Genomic DNA, 24,568 nt, shown 5'->3' with positions numbered 1-24,568 from the left:
ATTTCTCATTGATTTATGAGTGGTTTATAACTGTCAGTCAGGAGTCTTATAACTGCAAAAATTAAAATTTTAGCAGGTATATTTAAAAAGTGCTTCTGAAGTACGCTGATCCGGTCGTTCTAGATTTCTCTTTGTGTTCACGGACTCCAGTGCAGAGTGCAGCTCACTTTTTCAGTTGTTTTTAGTAACTATTACTTGAAAAATATAGAGCAGAGTTACTTTTACACAATTTTCCCCCCTTTAAATATTCCTTGTTTACAGCATGTTTCCCTGTCACTCAGCTCAGACCAATTGTGTCATGGGCTCTTTTTCATATTAATTACTCTGTGTTTATTGCCTCTGTCTGGTCTTTATGCCCATCAGCACTCCATGAATCTTCTATAGCTTTTCCCTTTGCTCTTTAGCTTTTGCCATTAGAAACTGAAAAATCCCAATTCCTGATGCACATGAAAACAGCCAGCACAGACCTCAGTGATGCATGACTGTGGATTCTGTTAGGGCTTACTGGAAAGGCTCTCTCCCTTTGTTTTGGGGTGGTGTGTTTGTGTTGCTATTGGTTCATGCCTCTGGCTGGCTCTGTGCAGTTTGGGATTGAAACTCTTACGCTTTATCTAGGATTTGAAAAGCAAATGGAGCATCACACTGACCTATTTCAGCCTTTTTGTTTTGCAAATGTGCTCTTGGAACTGCCCCTGCTATTATCCTATAGTGCTATGGAATGATTACAGCGAGATGTTCAGGCTAGCATCCCCTGCAAAACTGGTAGCAAACAGCCCATATTATAGAAAAAAAACCCCTTACTTCTAAATATGAATCAAACCTAGGTAAGTATTGTATTCTTTGCTACTCTGAAGTAATTTGTATCCTTAAGCTGTCTGAAGGGCAAAACAGTTTTAAAAAAATAGTCTTAAGTGAAATAAGAATCTTGATCAACATTAAAATACAGTGACAAAATAAATTTGAATGACCTCTCCTAATACATAGAGGAGCAACTTCCACAGGGCTATGCAGTCAGGGTAGTCAATATTCTCTGCTTACCTAAGATACTGGTAAGAACAGGTGGAATAAGCATATTCACAGATATGTGGATAGACAAACATCAGTGTTTAGGACAGGAGAAACAGATCTGACAGACTTCAAATAGTGATGACTTTCACACAGTGTATCTCATGTTTTCTGCAGGATAAACACTTGTAGGTGGTCCCTTTTGACACAGAATATTCTGTGATCTGTGACTGTGTAAAACTCCCCAGCTCCGGGGTGTGCATGAGAGGCCATGAATGCAGTTTTAGTAAAGCAGCCATGAAGATGGACTGGAAGCATTGCCTGCTCTGAGCACTCCTTTGACATCAAAAGGAGAGCCCCAACCTTGGGAGTGGCTGGGGAGGGGCTACAGAAGTGGTCTCAGCAGGAGGCAGTGACTGTGAGCTGCCTGGGGAGAAGGGGAAAAGCATCCTGAGCATGTCTACAGTATTTTTTGCTACTCCCAGGCGTCCCCTAGCTCAATAGATCAATATGACTTAAAATGAAATAGCATGAAAGCCATTAAATGCAAACACATGGTATTGAGACCAGTGTGTGTGTTAATTGCAGGAGCTGCCAAGCCAATCTGTTACTTTGCCAACTTTGTCTTGCTCTCCATCGAGCTGACAATGCCCCCAGGCTCTCTGGTAAGCTGAAAACTATTTTATTTCAGTCCAGCCGTGGAGTTTGCTGTCACCTGGGAAGTAACAGGCCTTAAGCTGGTGGCCCGCAGGGCAGCAACTGTCACCATTTCCTGTCCCAGAAAGAGTCCCTGGAAGACTGGCCACTCTAAGGCAGCACTAGACAGACTCCAGACTCCTGTACCTTGCTTGCCGTCTGTGGCTCTCTGCTTGCAGGCGTTCGTTCTCAGCTGTCATATGCAAAATCCGTGAAGGTTTATTCACTAACAGCAGCACAGAAACAAAGCCTGCTGTTGGGTAGAGTGACTGGAAAGTTGAGCAGCCTCTTGCACCATGGCTGCACTGGCTGGCTTGAGCTTTGTGCCAGATCTTGCTGTTGTCCTGCCCGGCAGAACAAAACCAAACCTTTTGTTCTGCTGCTGGCTGTGTGCCAGGGTAATGGGTTTTGGTAATAGGAGCACAGTGGGCACAGAGAGAAAAGACCACTTTTCTTGCTGCTTTGGTAAGGTGGTGAAGGACATTTAGGTATTTAATTAAAACCCAATGCAAATTTCAATAATGGAAAATAAGACCCCAACCAAATGGGCAGTGAGTTTCCCTAGAAAGCTGTATTTAAAAAGTGGCTTTCTACGTCTTGCGCTATTTGCCATGTCTTCTGGGGGCTGGGATGGAAGAGAAGCTGTACTCCCAAACTGGAAATGGGCAGCATCCTCAGATGGTCTCCTGGACCCACTGTAACATTGAAGTACAAACAACCAGACTGCCTCATGTGGCACAAGGAAGGAGCACTGGCAACCAGACTCCCTGAGTGGCTGGTACAGCCAGCTCTACAACTGCTGTCCTGCCCAGCTCAAGCACTGCTCGAGAGACAGGTCACACAGGCAGATGCCCTGTCCTTCTCTGTCTCCCTGAAACAAGTATCTCAACAACTTCTCCCACCATACACATTCCAGCTTCTTGTAAGGCTGTTTCACCAGAAAGGAGAAATTGTGTCTGCTCTCATGATGCAGTCTTGTAGCACAGAATTTAGCTGGCAATGGAAACGAAAGACAATGCAATAAATATAAGAATAGAATCGGTTTATTAGAGCTATTTTACATAAAGTAATCAAGAACAAATTACTTGAAGAACTATTTGTATACCATGGCAATATTCTTGCTGACTCGAAGTTACTGAAGTACAAAAGACGACATACAAAACAATGCATGTCTCATTTGACTCTGGTTTTATTGAAACCCATGAGGAATGTGACATCCTTGGGACAGCCAAACAAGACAGACAGCACAGTGTGTGTGTATATATATATGTATATATAACATGTAACACATCTGCAGTTCACTCACACATATCAATTACTTGCTCTAATTCTATGAGAATTTTTCTGGGGTGAGGGCAGATCACCGAAGCTTTCAAGCTTTGCAGGGAGCTATGGGATAACCAGCAGGAATCCTGCACTCCATCATCTCGGGTAGGAACTGCTGTGTGCAGTTCCCACACTGTGTGAGGGTGATGGGTTGGATGTGAAAAAGGCTGAACAAGCCCTGAGCTCCAGGGAGAGAGACAGCTCTGGGATTGTACACGGAATCATAGAGGGGTTTGGGTTGGAAAGGACCTTAAAGATCATTTAGCTCCAACCCCCCTGCCATGGGCAGGGACACCTTCCACTAGACCAGGTTGCTCAGGGCTCCATCCAGCCTGGCCTTGAACATTGCCAGGGATGGGGCATCCACAGCTTCTTTAGGCAGCAGTACACGGCTGCTGTTGAGCACTGGGAAGTCCAAGCTCATCGGCTGAGGAGCTGCATTTTTTCATTTCAGCATTTAGCAAGCATGGCTGTCTGCTAGCAGCACAGAGGTTTAAACTGAGTAAAAATAACATGCTTTCTTCCTTAAACCCCAATTTTCTTTGCAAAAGCTGGTGCCTAGATAGCAACTGCTTTTAATTAACAAAGCAAGACACATTCTTTAATGAAAATACTCCCAGTGCACCAGGTGGAAAGAACACAACTGGTCTCTGCTGGACGGTGAAGGAACGTGCTGGCTTGAGCATCCTGGTTCCCACAGTGGTGGCAGCACTGAGAAGAGCAAGATGGCACAGACTTCCCCCCACGCCTTGGCCAACACAGCTGGGCTGTGGAGCCTTGGCTGCTCCAGTGCATGGGCCCTGGGGTGCACTCAGCCCTGGCTGAGACTCCAACTGCTTGTGGGGAGGGCACGGGGACTCCACAGCCAGTTTGGGGTCTCCCCACCTTGCAGTGTCTTCTGCACAACAATCAACTAGAGCTACTCTCCAGAGCCTGAACGTTTCTTATTTTCTGAGCAACGTCATCTACCCACTTTTTATATTATCACCAAAGGGGAAGAGTATGTTCATCATCTCATAGGCTTCTTCTACACTTGAAAATAAACTAAGGATTTTGGTCCTTTTATAAAGGCTGAGATTCATGGACACAGGAGAAAGGGGAGAAAACAACTGACCCAAATCCAGGTTTTAGAGATACATCCCATTGATGAGGTAATCGGACTCTTCAGATGTAATGGGTCGAGCTTTTTTGAGCTTCTGTTTCACTAAGCGCAGTCTGCAAGCAACCATAAGCAGCAGCAAAGCAGTGATTGCCAAGCCTAAGGCTAAGGGTAACACAGCACCTACAATGAGGTTAAGAGAAATTGCATTTTATTTAACACAGTGAGACGCTGGTAGAGAAAACCTGAAATTTTTCTTTAAAAATACAGCTAGTCTACCACTTAGATGTTAGTAATTGGAACAACTCATACTATGAAACTGAACTGCACGATCATGTTAGGGACAGTTCAGAATATATAAATACATTATTTAATTTTTGACTACTTTATCTGTATCTATAGCACCTGACTGAAAAACTGATGTAATTCAAAATTAATTCACATGGTTGGTCTTACCTGTTTCTGGGACTGGACGACCACCTCCAAGCTGATCTCTCTTTGGCATCATTATGCCATCCCCATTTTTATCATCTGTTCTTTTCCCTGAGGAACTGTTATCTGCACAAAATCAAGAAAGATAAATAAATGCTGCAGTTCAGTGACTCAGGAAATCTTATCCACAGGAAACTAGTATTAAATAATGTGAAATGCTTAAACTTATGGGAAAAAAAACAAACAAAAGAACAGTTCTTAAACTGTTGACTGTATGACTTGAATTTTTCAATTAATGTGAAACTAAAGCTAAAATTTAAATTCAATTTTACATCCCAAACCACAATGTATCTCAACCAAAAGCAAGGGCACTTTGACTGTGCTGTAATACATTTCCTGGCAGCCTTCAGAAGTGTTACAGAGCTAGCAGAAACACACTATGCTACAAGATCTGTAGAATATGAATGTGAAATGTTGTAATTGGAATTACATGTAGTGGTGGGTGCTAAGGAAGTATTTAAGTCAATTAGCCTGTGTGTAAGTCCCACCCACCAGTACCAGCTCTGAAGAGCTGCAGAAGGTGTCCCTGGCAGTGGCAGCAGCAAATGCATACGACTGCTAATTAAAACCTAAATTGTTTCACTGGTACTGTCATCAAAGTCTTGAGGCAGAGCCACTCCAAGGCAGAAGGCAGCCTCCCAGGCTGTGGCTGTACTGCCCTGCCATGTTGGCTGGGGTGCATAAACACTGACTTCACCCACAGGGAATGCCGTAGAAACAAGCCATGGTCCTCTCCTCCTTGGGCTCCTGATGTTGTCCTGGCATGTAAAGTGGGCTTGGAAAAATCCTAACAATGAATGTACTGGCCTTAAAATACCCAAATGGTATCAGAGATGTGCAGGACCACCTGACTGTAACTGACTCCAAAACCAGCAGCTGTTTTTCCTGAATTAAACTAAATGAGTATTTGTCTTTATTTTGGAAATAAACAAAAGACATCAGCTCTTTTTAAGAGCTGTTCCAGCCTGCATCTAAATGCCTGTTTTAGAAACTTGTTTCCCTGCCATTTAAGTAAAGGGAATATTTAAGTCAACTGCTTGTAAAGAAATTTGGCAAATATGGAGAAAAGTTTAGTGGGAAATTTTTGGAAGGGTAGAAGAACAGAATCATTTCAATAAAGCTTGTAGGGTTTTGCTAGGACTTGTGGCTGTTCTTACATGACTGGAGAGACAATCAGAGTCAATGCTGCTCAATATCTTATCTGTTATCTCTAGAAGACAAAGAGCAATTTCCCCAAAGAAGTTTAGGAGCCTGGCATAAAGCATTTTACATGGCTTTAATTTGGTTTTCACTTTCTCTTGATTTTCTCGTCTACTCCGAGGAAATTGCCACTTGCAGCCCTTTCCAATTACCCTAAATTACAGATCTAGGCTACGGCTACTGCTGTGGGTGCCTCCGCAGCAAAAACATGACTAAGGCTTGGGCACTCAGTCAAATGTTGTAATGCCAGCCCCGAACAGCACGGCACAGGCTGCCTGGGACAGGCAGAGGCCCTGTGCCAGGGGAATGCAAAGCTGTTATGGTGATTTATACACTCGGTTGGCTGTGCTGGGGAGTGCAAATCTTCAGACTGCTTATGAATTCAACCCGTCTGCATGACCCTGTTTGCTACTGGCTACTGCTGCTTAGAAATCAAGCCCCCTGCTCACTCCAGAGTGCTGTGCTGCTACTGAGTGTTTTCTATATTCATCTGCAAGCTCAGGAGTGCCAGAATATGCAGCTAGGCTTAAGAACTTCCCTGGAGAAGGACACTGGGGCTATAGGGAGGCAGCCATGCAGAAATGCTACGCTGGCCTTTGCAGGAGATGCAGTCTGGGTAACTTTACTACCATGGAAACATGTCTGCAGAGAGAGAAAAGACCCTTTCATTGACATCAAATGCTTCTTTCTCCATCCACTCTTGAATTTGAAAGAAAATGTTTGGCCTTTCAGCTTGGGCAAAAGTAGACCATGTGTCTGTTGCAGAAGACTCAGTGCCCTGAATGCCTGAGGGGGTTATCTCAAAGTCAGACTCGGTGCTCCCCTGGACTTGCCCTGCTGTAGAGGAATCCCCTGAAAAGGCAGAAGTACAGAACAAGATCTATCCATTGTAAACAACCAATGATTTTTGGATTTTGCATTGGTTGGTTGTGGTTTTTTTCACTTTACTTTGAATAGATCCCCTGTTAGGTCAGGCAGAAGTTTTACACAGTCCTTAACTTGGACTTGTGTATTTTCAAACTATAGTGTAAATCCTTAAAAAGCTTGTATCAAGTCAGAGCTAAGCATGAAGGGCCACTGTAAGGAAGGTTAAAGGAAATTTGGAACAGAGAATCTATTAAGAGAAAATGGATTCTAGAAGGAAGTTCCCTTAAGTATCACCCTCGTAGGCAGAAAGCTCATGTATCTGCTGCCAGGAACTATCTCACAGTCCAAAAGATTACAACTTAGCCCAGCTCCTTTGGAGAAAAGGAGAAAAGATAAATTTGGTTGTACTTGACAAAGAAGTCCCTTTATTAGACATCTTTATTGAATTCTCAGAGATGAAAACTGTTTATGGAGAGGTAACTAGCAGAAGGGACAGGCCTTTATTGATACTTTAGCCACTACTAATAAACAAATGTAAAAAAGAAAACAAAGAAACTACCGAGTCCTACAATGTTGCAGGAAAAACTTCTCTTGTTTAAAAATCAACAGAAAGCTCCTGTATCAAGCACAGAGCGTAGCAGCCAGCTGCAATGTGCCACATGCTGTCTCCAGTAGGTAAAACCTTCACTTCCTCTGCCTGCAGTCACCTGATTTAAGAGCATCACTTCTTCCTTTCCATGGATTGTATTTCCATGATGATCTGAAACTGTGAGCTGAGAATTAAGAAAAATGTGGCCCTGAATGGAGCACTTGCAAGTGAAAAGCCAGAACCTGCGCTACCACTGTAAAGCCATACCTCCTAATATGTATCTTAAGTAGACAGCTTTTCACCATAGTGACATTAAAACCACTGAAGCTTATTTTCAAAATTTATGCAAAGTAGTATATAAGAAGCCTGGAGGTTTGCAATGTCAGCTCCAGGCCAACTCAAACATGATTACCTCGGTCCAACAAAGACCTTTACAGTGATTCTGAGGCATAAGGTTCTACCTTGATTGTCTCCTGCTTCTACCAGCAGTAGGAGATAATCCCTCCCAGAACAGGATTTCTGCCAGTGGAATTGCTGAACCTGAGCAATTGAGCCTGCTGGTATGATTTCTGCTCAGCATTCCTTACCTCTTCTCAAAAATGCATCTAGCATTACTGCCCTCCTGGACACGTTTCCAGATGAGCTTTATGGAGCTGCTCCAGCATTTCTGTGCCTCTCATTTTTGTACCACATAATTATTAGATTTGGCCTGTAACCTCCCTGAGATGGCAGTGGTGGAGGGAAGTCTAATTAATGGATCTGGGGGGATTTTAAGGAATAGGTTAGATGCCTGTCTCTCCAAGTACATAAAGATTGTGGTGCTTCCCAGAAGGGTAGGACTTGAGCCTCTCTGGAACTCTGTGAATCATTAATGCACAGCATGGAACTCTGAAGTTTCAGAGTCTGCAGGAGAAGACAGCAGCTCAGAGCAGGTTTTGGCAGAGCAGTTTTTGGCAGCTGCCCTTCAGACTCATGTACCTAGCACGTACCTAGCACCTCTTCACGTCCCACCCCATGCACCCTAACTGGAATCGATCTGTAGGCAATTTTAAACCTTGTTGAGCTGTTTGCTGCTTTTAGTGGTTAGAAGTATTGGGCTCCTGGTCAGTAAAGACTGGATCCTTTTACTCCACGGGGAAATAATCAAGCATCTAAAATTAAATTTTGACTGAGCCCCGTCAAAAGAAAAATATTAAACCCACAAGAATTAAAACAGCTTGAAGTCTTGCTTGTTGAAAATTAGAAGATTACAACAGGTACTGGTAGTACACTAACCACTGAAGCCCCATCATGCTTCTTTAGTTTTCTAAGCATCTTTTTCTTTGCTTGTGTACTGCTGTGTAAATGGCTACCTTTAGAGCAAAACTGGTGCAAGTAAGTAACTGTGCAATGGGTAAAGACAGAAAATGATTATGCAAAAATGCTTCTGCATTGTACTTCCAGTTATCAACTGCTGAAGGCGGTGACCTCAGTTCTGGTTTGATGCCTGGATTCACAAGCCAAATGATTTTTGAGACCTTCTTAGCAGCTGACTTCCCACTGGGGCTTGCAAAGCCCTTTGGAAGTTTGATGTTCAGTTTGGGTGGCCCCATATCAGGTGTCACTCAAGACTATGTGAGTGAGAAGGGCCTGAAGCAGACTTCAGAATTTTAGTCAGCAGTGAGAAGTCATCTAGAGGCCATCTATACTGCCAGAAAAGGGGAAAACATTTGGGACAGGATTTTGCTGTCAGTCCCCACAAATTCACTGAGGCTCGAGTGTTCCCGTTGCGGAGTTTTCACTCCTTCTGCACTCCACAGATGAAGTACAAGCACCCTGAAGGGAACATCCAGGTGCGAACTAGGGCAGTGCCCTTTTCCAAAGTTGACAGCAGAGGGCACTGAGCACTGCTCTGTTGTAACTGGAAAATAAAGCTGTCTTGGGGCACATGAATCAGTCTAAACCATGAAGAAATAAAAGTGGGGGGTTTGTACTGATTCCAGGCTCTGTGCACACAGTCTTGCTTTCATATAATTGCCATTTCAGATAATTTTAATTCATCAGCATGAACCTTAAAAGACACATCAATTTCACTGCAGCTTCTGGAGCTTTACCAAGGCCAGGGCTGGGGCTCTGCCTGTAATATCACACAATGACTCACTACAGGCTTGCAGCCACTGTGCAGAACAATACTGGGGACCTGTACACGGGCACCTGAGGTAGCTTGTTACCAAAGCCTGAGACTTTTCTACAATGATCAAAGACTGCTCCTGCCCTGGAGACACAGTTCAGGGGAAAAAAAAAAAAAAAAAAAAAGAGAGAGAAGTAATACTTAGCACCTTAGGAGAAAAGCAATTACTCTCACCCAAGTTGAACAGTACTTTATTATGTGCTCCTGAAGTACTCCCCTACAGATTTAAAGAGCTTTAATACATCAGCCTACACAGCTGAACCTGTGGCAGAATATTTATTTAGTTCACTGCACATTTTGTTCCTTAGACTGTATTATTTCCCTAGCATTCCTACATTTCAACTTTCTTTTTGCACCTAGTATAAAACAGACTTAACAATAATAAATCAAAACCTACTTAGAACTTCATTATTACAGGTTTCTTTTGTATTTATTTACATTTGAAATTTTTTTCCTCTTAGCCAGGCACCAAAAGACAAATTACATTTTAAGTGCAAGACACTTCCTTTCTTTAAGGAGAAGGGTTTATTGAAACTGATTAAATTCTTACCTGGCACAAATCCACTGATTTGTTTCTTTGGTCCCTGAGAAAGCGATTGGTTAGACATGTCTGCATCCACTGAGAGAAGTGGTTGATTTCTGGCAGTGGCTTTCAGGGTATTCACTGCAGAGTCTTCCTCTGTGTTTTCAGTCAGTCCTGCAGTCCTTTGCTGGGTAGTGCCAAGAGCTGCATGTGTCACCGTCTTCCGACCCGAGCTGACTGTTAACAGAAACAAAAATTTTTGTACAGTGCTTTTGTTGTACAAAAAAATGCTTGTACAACAAGGGAATGGAAATGTTCTTAAGGAAGACTGTCCAAGATGGGCCTTGAGGCAGAGTGAACAACTTCCTCAGGTTCACACATATGATTGAATGTGAGTCAGAGATACCTAACGCTTGCAAGAGTACACTCATGACCCCTACAGTGAAATCCAGCAACTAAAATATAATGAAAGAGTGGTTAGCCATTGTGCCCATTCACCCTCTGGTGGTTTTTGCTCACTTAGCTGAGCATGGGCACATGCTGAGGGGTGACTAACAAAAGAAAATAGCATGATGGTGAATGTCCACAGTGTTTCAGATTCTTGCAAGGTGTCTAGCAGCACAGTAGTAGGGTACCTCTGAGACATCCTTTCACACAGAGACCATGGTTCTTGTTTCCAGAATCACCATGTAAGTGCAAAGCTGATCTTTTAATTGCTGAACACAAAACCTCTCACTTATGGACCCTTGACAGTTTTAATATGCTTTGAAGAAAATTTTTGAGCACCTGAGTATTCAACCTTCCCATGTGCTAATTCCAATGAAAGACTGGGAGCAAACTGCTTGCTCACAGGGAGAAAGGCCACAGAAGTGGCATTGTCCCTCTTTGGTCATTGAGGCTGTGGTTACTTTCACAGTCTGCTGTGCCACTGTGGCCTGCCACACTTACGATTCTGGCAGAAGGTCTCGTCTGATCCATCAGGACACTGTCTCACACCATCACACGCAAACGTGATGTCAATGCAGCAGCCATCATCACAGATAAACTGGTAGCGAGAGCAAACCCCAACACAGGCTGTTGAGAAACAATTCCCAAATTACCAAAAGAGAAATCCAAGAAGTAAATACTGAGTAAGTGACTGAGTCAGTGACTAAAATCTGCAGCATGGAGGAAAAAGCAAAAACCACGCTATGTCAAGAAGCACCATGAACAAAGCACAAAGTCCAGACTCAGCTGTGTGACATCGTATTGACTCAGAAGCAAATACAGGCAATAGCTGTTCCTGGCACCATCATCACTAGCCTGGTAATCTGTTTATTACAGGAATACTCAGCCTGGAGGCTGTTGCACCTTACACCTTGTGCAGCACCCTTAAAGTGCTTTGAATTCTGCTGGCCTAAGCTGAAAGGAGATCTTCCTAGGCTGAAAGTATGTAGAACCAGTCCTGAAAATGAATAAATAAGATCTCTGTGGCTGTAACTGCATCCCTCCAACACGTAATTCCTACTACATATCCATTCAACACCAATATGTTGCTTTACATGCACACATTTGGACCATATGGGATCTTTTATGGCATATTTTCTGCAACATAATTAAAATACTCAAAGAATGCTCGTCATTTATTGACATCAGAAATCCAATTACTTCAATACAGCACAGACCAAAATAGGACTAGGTCACATTCTCACAAATTACTTTCACCAGAAAGAACTGACTGTTGCCTGCTTTAATATTTAGATTCCCCTGGAAATGGAGAGTATCCCTCGATATCCCATTTTGCATACTCAAAGCTTTCCTGAAACCCATTCTGATTCTGTAATTATCAAGTGTTTACATCTGTGCTTTTGTCTTTCCAAAAGCAGTGCAGTTCATCACTCCATAAAGCACTGTCAAGTTCAGTGCTTGATTAGTGTTGTAGAAGCAAATCAATTTGCATAAGGGAGCACAGCCTTTGTTTGTTATCCTGCTGTGTACCAAACGAAGCACCAGGCAAAGGGAAGGATGCCAGGAATGCAGACAACTGTTTAAAACCCCTAAAATCTGAAAATGCATCTCCCGAACTTCAGCACTAGTAATAGCACTGATCTTGCACATATTAAGGCATCAAGAACTGGTCTGGCTACGGCAGTAGCACTTGAATTGCTAATGTAGCTGGGGAATTAGAAAAATAAAGAAGACAGCGAATCCCCTATGTGCTCCATACAAAAGATACCCCAGATACCCACACCAGCAAATAAACAAAGCAGCAAACCTCTCTGGCTGCTTTAGCTGAATTAAATATTGATGAACAGAACTCTATCATACATTACTGGAACACAGGCATTATTAAGCAGATTTTTTCTTAATAACAGCTTATTGCCACAGGGACTGCCCTCTCACATAGAGCTATTGTGCTGAGGCAGAGCAAGATTTTCACTGGTTCTGCTAAACATGGTGATAATGTTATTTAACTTTATGCCAGAGCAGCAGATCTGCACTAGCAACTTGTTAATTACAATGTAATTAAAAGTTATTACATTTAAGAGCAGGACTGCCAGCCACTGAAATCTAACTTACTTTCTACCTTTTATGCTTTTCACATGTTTCTGAAGCTTGGAGTTTAAAAATAATGGGTTAGTTCCAGTTTCAGCTTCCCCCGTAGCATAAGGCTTCAATAAAAACCATCAGAAAGAAAAACTTAAATGCACTGAAACAAAAAACCATGTCAACTTTCAGACTACAGATGCAGGTCAGTATTATTCTTAGTCTTCCTCAAACATACTATTGAGTAATTTTAACTGGGTCTTCCCTATAGCACAAGCCCTGTCATGATGCCCACACCATCTGACTGTTACAATGCACATGACACCTGTGTCAATATTTCACTCTTCCAATCCTGTATGCTTATTAGCAATAGAAGGGCAAATACTTTGCCTGAAAGTATTATTGCTCTAACAGGCAAGTGATGCTTGCTTGTTTCCTCACTTTGAAGGAGTGATTCAAAGCTGAAAGAGATGTCATTATGTAATGAGCAAGGGCAAAATAAAACTCTGAAAATGGAGAATAACATTTTTACCTTTATCAAGACCCTTGCTCTGCTCTGAGTACCATACCCTGGGTGTCTCAGAGGCAACAGCTCCAGCCATTTTCTCACCTGCTGCAGAATGAACCATGGGCAGAATGGTCACAGAGACGTTGTCGGAGCTCCGCTGACCTGCAGTGTCTGTCACGGTTAGCTGGAAAACATACCCGCCTTCCTGAATGTGGGACAGTTTCAGTGTTCCTGGCTGTGGCACCTGAGTGAAGGCACACGGTAAGGAAAACATATTGGCACAATGGATCCATCCATGACCTTCCAGGAATAAGATTAAATACTTCCTGCAGTCCAGTCAGCCTATTCAAGTGTGTATTTCAGCATGTAACATTTGATATCTTTTTTTTTTTTTTTTGCATCCATTTGTAAAAAACCCTTCAACGTTCAGGTTGTGTTGTCATGATCTACTCAGTTACCTGGAGCTGTGAATCTCAACACACAAATAGAGAACAAATGGTAACACACATTTAAATCAATTTTTGAGTAATTAGAAATGTAATTTTAGAGGATAGACAGTAAAATATTGGCCCTTTGCTCTTTATCATGTTAGTCTGTAGACAATATAACATGGATCCACAGAAATAAATTTTCATTTCATAAAGAGAATAAGAATTTTTGATTAATATAGCTAGAGTCCTAGACCTTCCATTACAGAAGAGTATATTGGTAAACACATTTTTTCTCTCAGTGAGAAAATTTCCTACCTGAAATTTCTTTCCTTTACTATTTACATGAATGCACTCATTTATCTGATCAGACTGTTGAGTACCTCCTGATGGAGTGTATAACCCCTTACAGTTTTATTCTTTAATGCGTTAAAGAAATGATTATGCTCTAAAAAACACCTGCTGTTGTTCACTGTGACTGTTGGGAGAGTAAATGTGGTGTTTAAAACTCATGAGCCATGGAGCCCAAGTCTCTTCCCAGTGCAGAGACAAAGAAATGCCACTCACTTCTGAATACACCACCACTCCTACTGGTGACCACTCTGTTTCTTTTTTATTTTCATGCTGCCCTGAAGAATGCTGGCCTGTATTTGCTTACACAAAAACTTTGGCTCAAAAGGTATAATCAGCATTAAAAAAAAAAAAAAATCCAACCCATTACTGTCCCCAAGTGTCAAGGAGCTGGGCAGCTACAGAGTGGAGGTAGCAATCAGATTACCTAAGTTACCTAAAAAAGCAATAAGCACAACAGGAAAAAAAAAGGCTTCCTTCTACAATATGATAAGATCTCTTTATAGCAGTCCTTCCCCCTCCTCTGCCTTCTATTTATTCTTTGCTACATAGAAGCAATGCAACAGCTGCCTTTTATCTTATTTAAACACACTCCCATCTCCCTTGTAGCTATGGATTCATACATTATTCTCAAAGAATAAATGACACAAAATCCAGTAACTTCAGGGCAGTAACCAAAGCACTAAAGACATCAACTGAAGAATTCATGAAAAAAAATCACAGCTATTAATTCAACTCTAAGATTTAAATTATCATGGTTAATCACCAGAGTACATATCTGTAGGAGACATTCCCTGCTCATTTGAACACAATGGAAAAGTATTTATTTAAGCATAAACGTGTGTCAAATTCATTTTCTGTTAACAAATATAAAAAAGCCACCAAGGTTAATGTGAATTTTACAACTTTGAATGGATACACAACTAGGCTGTATTTTATAAAGCGACTTTGAGTAATATTAAAAATATAAAATTTAAATGCTTTTATTAAATTCTAATTTTTGTCTTAATCTATGTTACTAAATCACAGATTAATTTAAAAAGTATTTAATTGCTCTTTAAGGAAAATAATGCTGCAATGGGTCCAATTAACAAGTCTTTGATAATTAAGATGATATCTAGCAACTAGTCTTAAAGCTTCATTTCGCTTTACACTCTCTCACCATTACATATCCTTCCTGCTCTAGGTGGAGTTTCCAGTGTGTCCTGGAAGTTGTGGGCTGTGAAGAGACTATGAGTGGAGTCTGTGGACTTGAGACATTTTTTTCTTTCTTTTTCTGCTAATCCTACAGCATTCACAAAAAAGACTAAACTGAAGAACTGCTCTCTTCATGGGAAATTTGAAATCCAAGTGCAGTAGAAAATGTATGGATAAAATATCTCATAAGGTTTTCATCATGTTTCTTTGCAGCTTCTCCATAAGCACTGACAGGAGACTGTTGGTGAAAATCCCTTATTATTTTTAGTAACTGAATTACTGAGGGGTCTCTAACTGGGGTGACAGAAGCTGAAACCCAAGTGCAGCGAGCACAAATAAAGCAGAGGTCAAATCCAATGGAAAATTATTATCTGCTTGTTTGCTGCTGGCTGTCCCATGCCATCCAGGAAAGGGATTAACTGTGTAAGCCACTAGAAATAATCACTGGAACTACCCAGGGACACAGTGTAGTCTCCTTAACTGGAGGTCTTCAGGATGGGATTGGACAGATAAGATAATCTCATTGAGGCTCCCTGCCCCACAAACAGTTGGACCATGATGATCTTTTGAGGTCCCTTCCAACCTGGGCTGCTCTACATTTCTATGAAATAAATGTTCAAGTTGTAAAGATATCCTAATTTTGGTGCCTGGCAGACAGATTTCAATATAGTTCATATTTTTAGCTGTACATTTAAAACTTGAACACAACAATCTGGAAGTAACTGGCCACAAGGGGGGCTGCAGATGTACCTGCATTTCAACCGATGAGTCGCCCTGCAGCAGTGTCCACTCATAGTGCACAATTCCATGGTCATCGGAACTCTCCCGGCCATCCAAAAGCACCCAGTCCACAGGTGACTGCAGCACAATGTCCTGGCCCGCCCGACACTGGGGAGGCTCATCGAATTCTTCTTCTTCAACAAAAAAAGAGAAGATCAGTTATTGATGAGGGGAGGCCGAGTGATTATTTATATAAAACGCTTTTCTTTCTTGGTTAAGGTATTGTTTCACCTCTGTGCAACTTCCTGAAAGAGGAACATGTTCATTAGTGCACATTTTGTTAAGCAAAGTAGTATCTGCTTCTATTTTAGTTAATTGTCCTATGATGTCTTCAGGAATTAACATCAGAAGCACATGGCATAGAAAACTTCTCAGCAATACAATAAATGGGATTATTAGCATCAGTGTACTTTTATAATCTGAACTAAGGAAAATGGGTTTAAATATGACTTACACCCAGATGGCAGTTACTGCATAATTTTTATACCTTTTATAGTACTCTGCTTAATTCCATAGGCTTCTAGTCCCTATTTATAATACATCCTTATAGGAATGAAACACTGATTTAGCATAAGGTAGCACCCTGATGAAGCAGTGCACATGATGATTAAAATTCATCAGACACCATCAATTTTAAGTGCCTCATTTAAGATATCAAAAGCTCGATTTTCAGAATATTTAGGATGTTCAGAATATTTATTCACAGAATTTTGCTATATTCAAAGTACAATCTTCACTGATTAAAATTGTGAGTACTAAATACTTTTGCCAATTGGACCACAGGCTTTTGGGTTAGACTAACAAAAGTCTAACCCAAAGATTGTATCTTTCTACAGCTCCCCACTCCAGTGTCATTCCTTCTCTGGGCACCCTGAAGTGCCAGAGTGTTGTCTGCTCTTCAAGCTCTACAAAGAATACCCTGTAAAGGATATTGATGTTATGCTCAGAAGAGCAATTACTGAAATCAAGGCTGTAACTGCACTCCATGTGGGCAGAGCTGCACAAGGAAAGGTGCTTTCCCATCAGTGTGGGGAGTATTCCTTGCATTCCTTCAACAGTATCATGAACATGCTTGAAGCCTTGTAGCTCATGGGAGTAATGGGACAACTGTTTATCTCTGACTAAACGGCAAAATTCTTATTTCTTGGTTTTCTCAGCAGTAGGTCAGATATAGAAATTTTCAAGGTAAATGTCTAAAATTAGGAAAACATACAATAACTACTTTCTATAATAATAGAAAGTATGAAATGGTTCTTACTCATCTGATGACAAAGGCAGCTTTGTCTAATTTGTACACACTCACTTCTCAAAACCAACTTTATTTAAAAAAAAAACATTCAGGTGCAAACCCCCCCAAAAACTCATTGCTAATAAAACTCCAAAACAAATTGTTAATAAACACCATCTTTATGGTGCCAGGGCAACTTTTATTTGATATAAATGAGTTTCGTACAGTCTTCACACAGTTACTTACTTTACAAATAACTGTCAAAAAGAAACTAACCTGGGTCTCAAACAGCACAGCCCCGTCTTCTGCTTCTACCTTGGAAAGGGATTTCATGTCACCTGTCTGGTTAAAATGACTCAGTCAATGCCCTGCAGGGGCAGAGACAAGCCCCACTTCCCCTAAGCAATAAGGATACTCTCTTCCTGCACTAACTTTATCCTCCAGCAGCAGGAATTGCAAAGGAAGGACCACATTGAGCCAGTCACAGAAGTTCATGCCCTTTGTTAAAGATGAGTGAGGGACCACACGAACTTCTGGTCCCAAAGAATGGGCTACCAGATCATCTTCAGAAAGATAAATCAGTGGCAGAAAGGAAAATTTGGCCTGATGGAGACATATGGCATGGGAGGAGACAGCCTATTGAGCTGAAGATTCTTTTGCCACAGCAAAGTTTTAAGCAATGGAATGCATGATCCTTAGCAAAACACCTCCAAACCTGGGTAATAAGAAGTCAGCATAAAAAGCCAAGGAGACAAACTCACTGGAGGCATACTCCAAGGAGCCACTGGCAACCACCACTTGTGGGAATAAAGCATGATCAGCCACAGGTAAGCAAAAAATCTCTTACCTTCTGCTTTCAACTTGCATGTAAGTTGAATGTAAACAAGCAGAATGGAACTGAAATACCAGGTCAACCCTCTGAGATGCTAGAGCTGGCTGCTTTCTAGAAAAAGGGGTGAAATGCTTTTTTCTCTGGGAGACAACACAATGGGCTTTTTTTCCATCCTGCTTTTTATTTATTCTGCTCCCTCCATCCTTTATACAGACTTGTCCTGTCAGTGAAGCTTCAAGCTAGTTTTCTGAATGAAGGCTTTGTTATAAAAGGTTATCTCATTGTCAACTCCTGAATGCGTTTGGTATTAGTTTACCGTGATGTTGAATCCTCCCATTGCTCACCCCTAGTGATCTTAGAGATCAATGTATCCCAATGCATAGAAATATTTTGGAATTATGAGGGCACCACATCTGTGGGTAAATGTTGGTTTGGTATTATCAGAAAGAAAACAGCAGAAGACTCAACAAAAAAAAGTACTCTGAAAGAAAATTAAAAAAAGGAGCAGCTAAAATGCGATCCCCTCATGGAAAAAAAATTCTTGAAATGAGAAGTTCTTTCCTAAATTTTTTTAAACTAATTCATAGGGTGACAGAAGGGAAAAGAGATGTGCCTTCATCACCCCGTTGTCCAGGTTGTTCTTCAATGTAATTCAAGAATGCACTGGTAACAAAACATCAGAGCAAAATAATTCAATCTTAATTTTATCTCTCCTGGTCTATGTCACACCTGACAGATGTTTAAATAAAAGTTCATTCTCCTTTGTGGCTTTGTTTCAGCTCCAGTGTAATTGCATTAAGAAATCATAATCCCCTGTTTCCAATACCTCCATCACCCACAAGGCAGACTTTTAAAGAAAACCAACAGGACACAGAGCAATTTGCAGACTAGGAACTGAAATTGCCTTGCAAGTCCAGTGCTGATAGTGAGAAAAGCTGCCAAAAAGGCAAAGCATTTAAGAACTCCAGAATTCAAGAACTCAACGAATTCAAGAAATTCAGGGTTTCTAATTGACAGAGCATCATTTGTACAATATATTATTTATATTGTGCCATAACCGCACCCTAAATTTGTTCCTAATAGGTTTTAATAGAATTAAGGCAGTTCAAAAGGAAGCTTAATTCTGTGTGACTTTGATATAAAATCTCATCTTAAGCCTTATATCATGCAGCTGCATACAGGCTTATTAAATACAACTACCACGAAACTGCTACATAAATAATACTGTGGAACTAATACTCCTCCTGTTGAAAATGTAAAAATTACACCTTGGGTTTTTCTGGTTCCTTAAGTTTGCATCATCTCTATTGCTGAGAGATCCTTTCTTGTAGCTCTCTAATCTACCTGCCCATGAACTTCGCAAAAAATATTTAGGAATCATAATGCCTCTACAAATGGAGCCCCTTCTCTCTTGTATTTCCACAGAATTCCCACTGATATTCTCATGAAACGTGCAGGACTGAATGGACCTCAAGTCTGATGTCTCCCCTCTCAAGAGAGCAGTAACAGCAGGCACATCTGGGCACTGTTCTCACCCACACCAACACCAGGTCTTCCTCCTGTTGCATGCAGTGACTAATTTACTTCAGATGAGATCTATCGCTGAGTAAGATGCAGATGACATTTGGGAAAGTACTGTCCACAAAGATAATGAAATTAAGTCAAAATTAATTAAGAGGAGACTCTTTAACAACAGGAGGTGGGGGAAGGCAAACAAATTCTTTGAATCAGGTGCTAGGAAACCGACTCCAAATTTAGAAATCCAGATTTGTTTTCATCTACAGCTGCTTGCTCTGGATAATATTGCTCTTAAATATGCTTCAGAGTTGAACAAACAGCTGCCTTTGATGTGGCCTAGTTTCCAGAGGTGCTTGTCGAGAATGTCCATGCTGTACCTGGACTACTGGTGAGGTATTCTTGTCTTCGTCAGTCTAGCTCTTGAGTTCTTAAGCATGAAAAATCTTGATTTAAGTGAGTAAGAAGCTGTCTCAGGCAATGACATTTGGACAGCACCCCCAAGAACAGCATGTGCTTGCTCTCAGTCTATGCACCAGGTTATGGCATAGCTGGGAAAAAAAGCACTTCATGCTTTTGAAGGTGCTCAATATGCTCAGTTCCTAGGGAGCTGGGACTTCACTGGTTCCCCAGGGAGTGTGGGGCCAGTGAACACGCACATCCCACTGCCTGGCTTCCAGCCACCGGCTGGCTGGCATGATACCCTGCCAAAGGCTCTGCAGAGGCAGAGATATTGAGGGATGGGTTTCCCCAAGCCCAAACACTCCCAAAGCCCTCACAGAATGGGTCAGGTCAGAAGGGACCACAGTGGGTCATCTGGTCCAACCTCCCTGCTCAAGCAGTGCTCTCCCACAGCACATGGCACAGGATTGTGCACAGATGGTTTTTGAGTATCTCCAGTGAGGGAGACTCCACACCGTCTCTGGACAACCTGCTGCAGTGCTTGGTTACCCGCACAGTAAAGTTCCTCCTTATGTTCAGCGGGATCTTCCAGTGCATCCGTTTCTGCCCGTTGCCTCTTGTCCTATTGCTGGGCACCACACGGAGAGCCTGGAAGCACCCTCCTGGAACCCCCTCCCCTTAAGGTATTCATACACGATGGTAAGGGTCCCTCAGGCACGGCCGGGCCGCCTCTCCCGGCCCAGGGAACCCCGCCGAAGGGCACGGCGCAGCCCGGCTCTCCTCGCCCCGTCCTCCCACCCACCGGCGACGCCCCACCGCCCGGGAGCGGCTTCCCGGCGCCGGGGCAGCGGCACGGACGGCGCCCGCTGCCCGCCGGCGGCTCCGCGGCCCTGCCGCCCCCGCGCCGAGCGCCGCCATCTCCCCGCCGCCCTTCCCGCCGCGCAAGCCGCTTACCCGCGGGCGGAGGGGCGACGCCGGCGGTCCGGCGGCTGTAGGAGCTGTAGCCGCGGTGCGGGGCGAAGCGGCAGACGGGCCTGCCGCGGTGCGTGCAGTTGAAGAGGTAGCAGCCCGGCTCGGCCGCCGTGCCCCGCGGGCGGGCGGGCCCCTGCACCACGGCCAGCGTGCAGCGCGGCTCGGCGCAGCAGGCGTCCAGGCACTGCCGCCAGCCCGACACGGCGCCGGGCGCCCGCAGGAAGGTGGCGCCGGCCGCGATGGAGTCCTTGGTGCGGATGATGGAGTCGGGCCTGGCGGAGAAGCCGCCGCTTCCGCCGCACCGCTCCCCGCCGCCCCCTCCGCCGCCCGCTGTCGCCGGCGGTCCCGGCTCCTCCTGCTGCAGCTGCCGGCGGAACTCCTCCAGCAGCGTCTCCACGCCCGAGATCTGCGAGCGCAGGTCGGCCAGCGGCGCCGCGCAGCGCCCGCCCGGCAGCACGGCCCGCCCGCCCAGCGCCGCCAGCAGCACCAGCACCAGCGCCGCCATGGCCCCGGGCGGCGGCGGCGGCGGCGGGAGCGGCTCCCCCCGGGGCACCCCCAGCGAGCGCGGCGCGGGGAGGCGCCGGCCCCGCCCGGCTGCACCAGGCGGAGCGGCCGCGCTCAGCACCCGCCGCCCCGAACAGCTCCGGTGGGCCCCGCCCCGGGACCGCCCCCCAGAGCGACATTCCTTCAGGAGCCGCAGTGATAGGCGAAGGAGGAAGGGGCTCGGACTGAAAGAGGGGAATTTTGAGATGTATGCTAGAAAGAAATTCTTTGCTGTGGGGGTGGTGAGGCACTGGAACAGGTTGCCCAGAGAAACTGTGGATGCCCCATCCCTGGAAGTGTTCAAGGCCAGATTGGATAAGGCCTTGCACAATCTAGTCTAGTTGAACGTGTCCCTACCCATGGCAGGGGGATTGGGATTTGATGACCTTTAAGGTCCCTTCCATTCTGTGGAAGCCCTTAACATTCTGTGATTTGACGATTCTATGACTCCACACGGGGAGATGAAACCTGCAAATAATCAGAGTTGGGTAGGGGTCACTGAAATTCCTGCTGGTTCTGTGACCCTGAGGAGACAAAAAAGAAATTGCAGAAGACTTCATCCCAAGCATGGCATTTCTGTTCGGAAATTACAAAAAAAGAAAGCCAGTAGTCAAAAACATAATGTGCAAAGCTGTGACCTCCTGAAAAAAATCCCATATAAGATCTTAACCACACAAAACAAGTTTTTGAAGTCTTTGCTAAATGAGTTTCAGAGAAATACATGCAATTAAATTAATCAGTTTTACATCTGTCACAGCAACATCTGTTTTATCATGAAAATATTGCTGATTCTGTAACACAAATTAATAACTATTATCCCTGAAAATCAGCCAGCCTTCAAAACAGCTGCTTTGTTATTTTTTGTCAGATGCATGGAGCCTCAAAGTGCTAGAATGGCACATTGACACCTGTGTATGAGCACTGAAAAACATAAGCCTGCCTGTAAATGTAGAGAGGTGGTGATGGATTTTGAGCTGCGTACTAAGGGATGTTGTAACATGTTAATTGATAGCTCTGTGTTTTCATTTTCATTTGGTTCGTTCTTCCAAGCATCTTCAAGCAGACTCATTCATTTCTTTAATTACTAGGAAAAGCTTAATAGCTGCATCAAAAATATCATGTCAGGATGCTTAGAATAAGTAGCAAAAAAAAAAAAAAAAAGACATATTAGGAATGGTTTTAAGACTTTTTTTGTACTCCTTCGTATTTTTGGCTTATTTCAGGCTATGGTCCCAGAATAACTCAGAACTGCCTCCAAAACAAATCCACTTTAATATACTGCTACCATGGAGCCTTGGGTGTTGCCCAGGAAATTCACACGCAGCTTGTAGTTTGGATTATGATTTCTCTTTCTCCTCTCCCAAACCACAGAACTGTAGTTCAGTGATTCATTGAAGCATGTTGGCCTGTCAGCAGTGCAACTGCTGAAGATTGATTTTTTCTGGCTATGGGCTGTATGGGCTTTCTAAATTTCTATAAATTATATTTTTGACACTTTCAATTTCCCATCAGTTTTAGTTGAAACTGATCAATACATTCAAAGATTACAGGAAGATGAAGGAGCTAGACAGTCAGATGATATAATCCTCATTTGATTTGAAATTCAGGCTAAAACTCCACAATTTTATTTTTAGGAATATTTTGGGGAGGTGATCAATCTATTCATAACAGAGGTACTGACTATGATGCACTGATTTCCTAGAGATGACACTGGTTTGCTGCTGCTCTGCTGTTGTACCCTCTGACAGTACTTTTTCTTCCAGAATATAAACCAAAATAAAACTCACACCAGCATGGTGCACATTGAAGCTGGCAGAGGAAAAAAATGCACCAAGTCATCCCTTCTCAGAATGATCAAAGATTTGGAACTACTCTGAGCAGAAGCTCCTTGTTCTGGATCAGCACACAGCCAGTGTTGGTTAGTGGGGGCCCATTGACAGGGCACAGAGGGCTGCTCCTCCCACCAACCTTGTCGCATCCAGTTCTACCAGAAAGTTGATCCCTGGTTGTCAGAGGTGGTGACACTGAAGTAGCAGGTTCTTGCAGAAAACACAAACAAAAATGATCACTTTCTAACACTTTATAGTGAGGAAGCTGTGATTGGAAGGTATCTCCAAGGAAAATAGACTCTTGTTCAAGCAGGTGAGCATTTAAAAGATAAAGAAGGATTTCAGAGGTCACAGTCCTGTTGTCTTCCTTTAGTGTCACATTTACCAGTTTGAAAGTTAGTAGGATCCTTATCCTAAGTTAGGATAAGGATGGCATGCTTACATTTTTGCATGGAAGTGTTGACACCACTCTGATTAGCTTCTTGAGCAAGAATTTTTAATTGCAGCAGATATTCTTTTGTATTGATGCTGAAGGAGAACTTGTTTGGTTGCCCAATTTTCTTGGCTTGGAATGTATATGTTGTTACCCCAGCCTTGTGAGAAAGATGGCATTTGTAGTCATGCTGAGCTTTTTTCAGAAGGTGGCAGCATCTTATTACTTATATAAAACAGATTGCTGCTAAACATCAATGTCTGCCCAAGGGAAATCATAGATTCATAACTACTCATACTTAATTTCACATTTCTTTACTGGATCATTGTTGTGAATGCCTCAGCTTTTCTTTGGGTTTTGGAGTTGCAGATCAAAACTAATAGCTGGCTTATAGTAACACTAAAAATATTTTATTCCTGTCTTTCATTAAATTGAAATTTTGGGATGGCTAATTTCATACAGAGGGCCTTAGAAATTCAGAAAGATATTTGTCAGATATTTTTTCTGAAAAAATATCTTTTTTCAGAAAGATATTTGACAAATATCTTTTTTTTTTTTTGGTCCTTTTCAAAGGATACATGTATGTACCACAGTTTATTGTCCAAAATATCCACTTCAACAGGCATGGGACAGCTGAAGAGACTGCTAGGACTGCTAGATTTCTTTTCCAAAAGTGGAGATTAGACTACGCATATATTCTTTACATCCAAATAATACCTGGCAAAGTAATACAGGATTTTAGAATTAATGAATATTCATGTTTCCAACCATCTGTTGATTAGTTTCAATCTCTATTCATATTCAAAATTCATAAAATAGCTGAAACTATGGGAATAGAGTCTGAATGCATCTGCTTTTCTTTTCCTTTAGTTGATTTTTTTCCAAAGTAACAGAATAACAGGAATTTAAAAAGAGGGGGACAGAAAGGCAATGGAGTAGGATGAAAAGAAATGGAATATGTAGAAAGGGAGCAGGAAGAAAAGGCAAAGTTATATCTAGGCTTCCTCATCTGAAGTGCTTTCCTATGGAGTCAGGATTTTTTTTTTTTTTTTGCTGT

The 24,568-nt window shown here is 42.8% G+C and overlaps 1 protein-coding gene across 1 annotated transcript; it reads right to left on the bottom strand.

Moving 5' to 3' along the window:
* Positions 1 to 2,869: 2,869 nt before the first annotated feature.
* Positions 2,870 to 21,211, bottom strand: LRP11 (LDL receptor related protein 11). The gene is made up of 7 exons (XM_059841985.1): positions 20,689 to 21,211; positions 15,728 to 15,891; positions 13,104 to 13,245; positions 10,916 to 11,041; positions 9,995 to 10,204; positions 4,583 to 4,684; positions 2,870 to 4,309 (listed from the first exon to the last, which is right to left on the bottom strand). The coding sequence occupies exons 1-7, from the start codon at positions 21,209 to 21,211 to the stop codon at positions 4,155 to 4,157; spliced, it is 1,422 nt and encodes a 473-aa protein (XP_059697968.1). The 3' UTR covers positions 2,870 to 4,154.
* Between the last annotated feature and the right edge of the window lie 3,357 nt (positions 21,212 to 24,568).

This window comes from Haemorhous mexicanus, chromosome 3 (genome assembly GCF_027477595.1).
Source record: "Haemorhous mexicanus isolate bHaeMex1 chromosome 3, bHaeMex1.pri, whole genome shotgun sequence".
Taxonomy (NCBI): domain Eukaryota; kingdom Metazoa; phylum Chordata; class Aves; order Passeriformes; family Fringillidae; genus Haemorhous; species Haemorhous mexicanus.
This window is presented reverse-complemented; position numbering and strand designations above follow the sequence as displayed.

Bases quoted from the DNA above. Each gene is read 5' to 3' on its own strand.
- LRP11 (XM_059841985.1), bottom strand. From the start codon at position 21,211: ATGGCGGCGCTGGTGCTGGTGCTGCTGGCGGCGCTGGGCGGGCGGGCC. The intron at 10,205-10,915 runs GTAAGTGTGGCA...TTCTGTTAACAG, and splicing joins CGAGACCTTCTGCCAGAATC to TCAGCTCGGGTCGGAAGACG. The intron at 4,310-4,582 runs GTAAGACCAACC...ACCTCATTGTAG, and splicing joins TCGTCCAGTCCCAGAAACAG to GTGCTGTGTTACCCTTAGCC.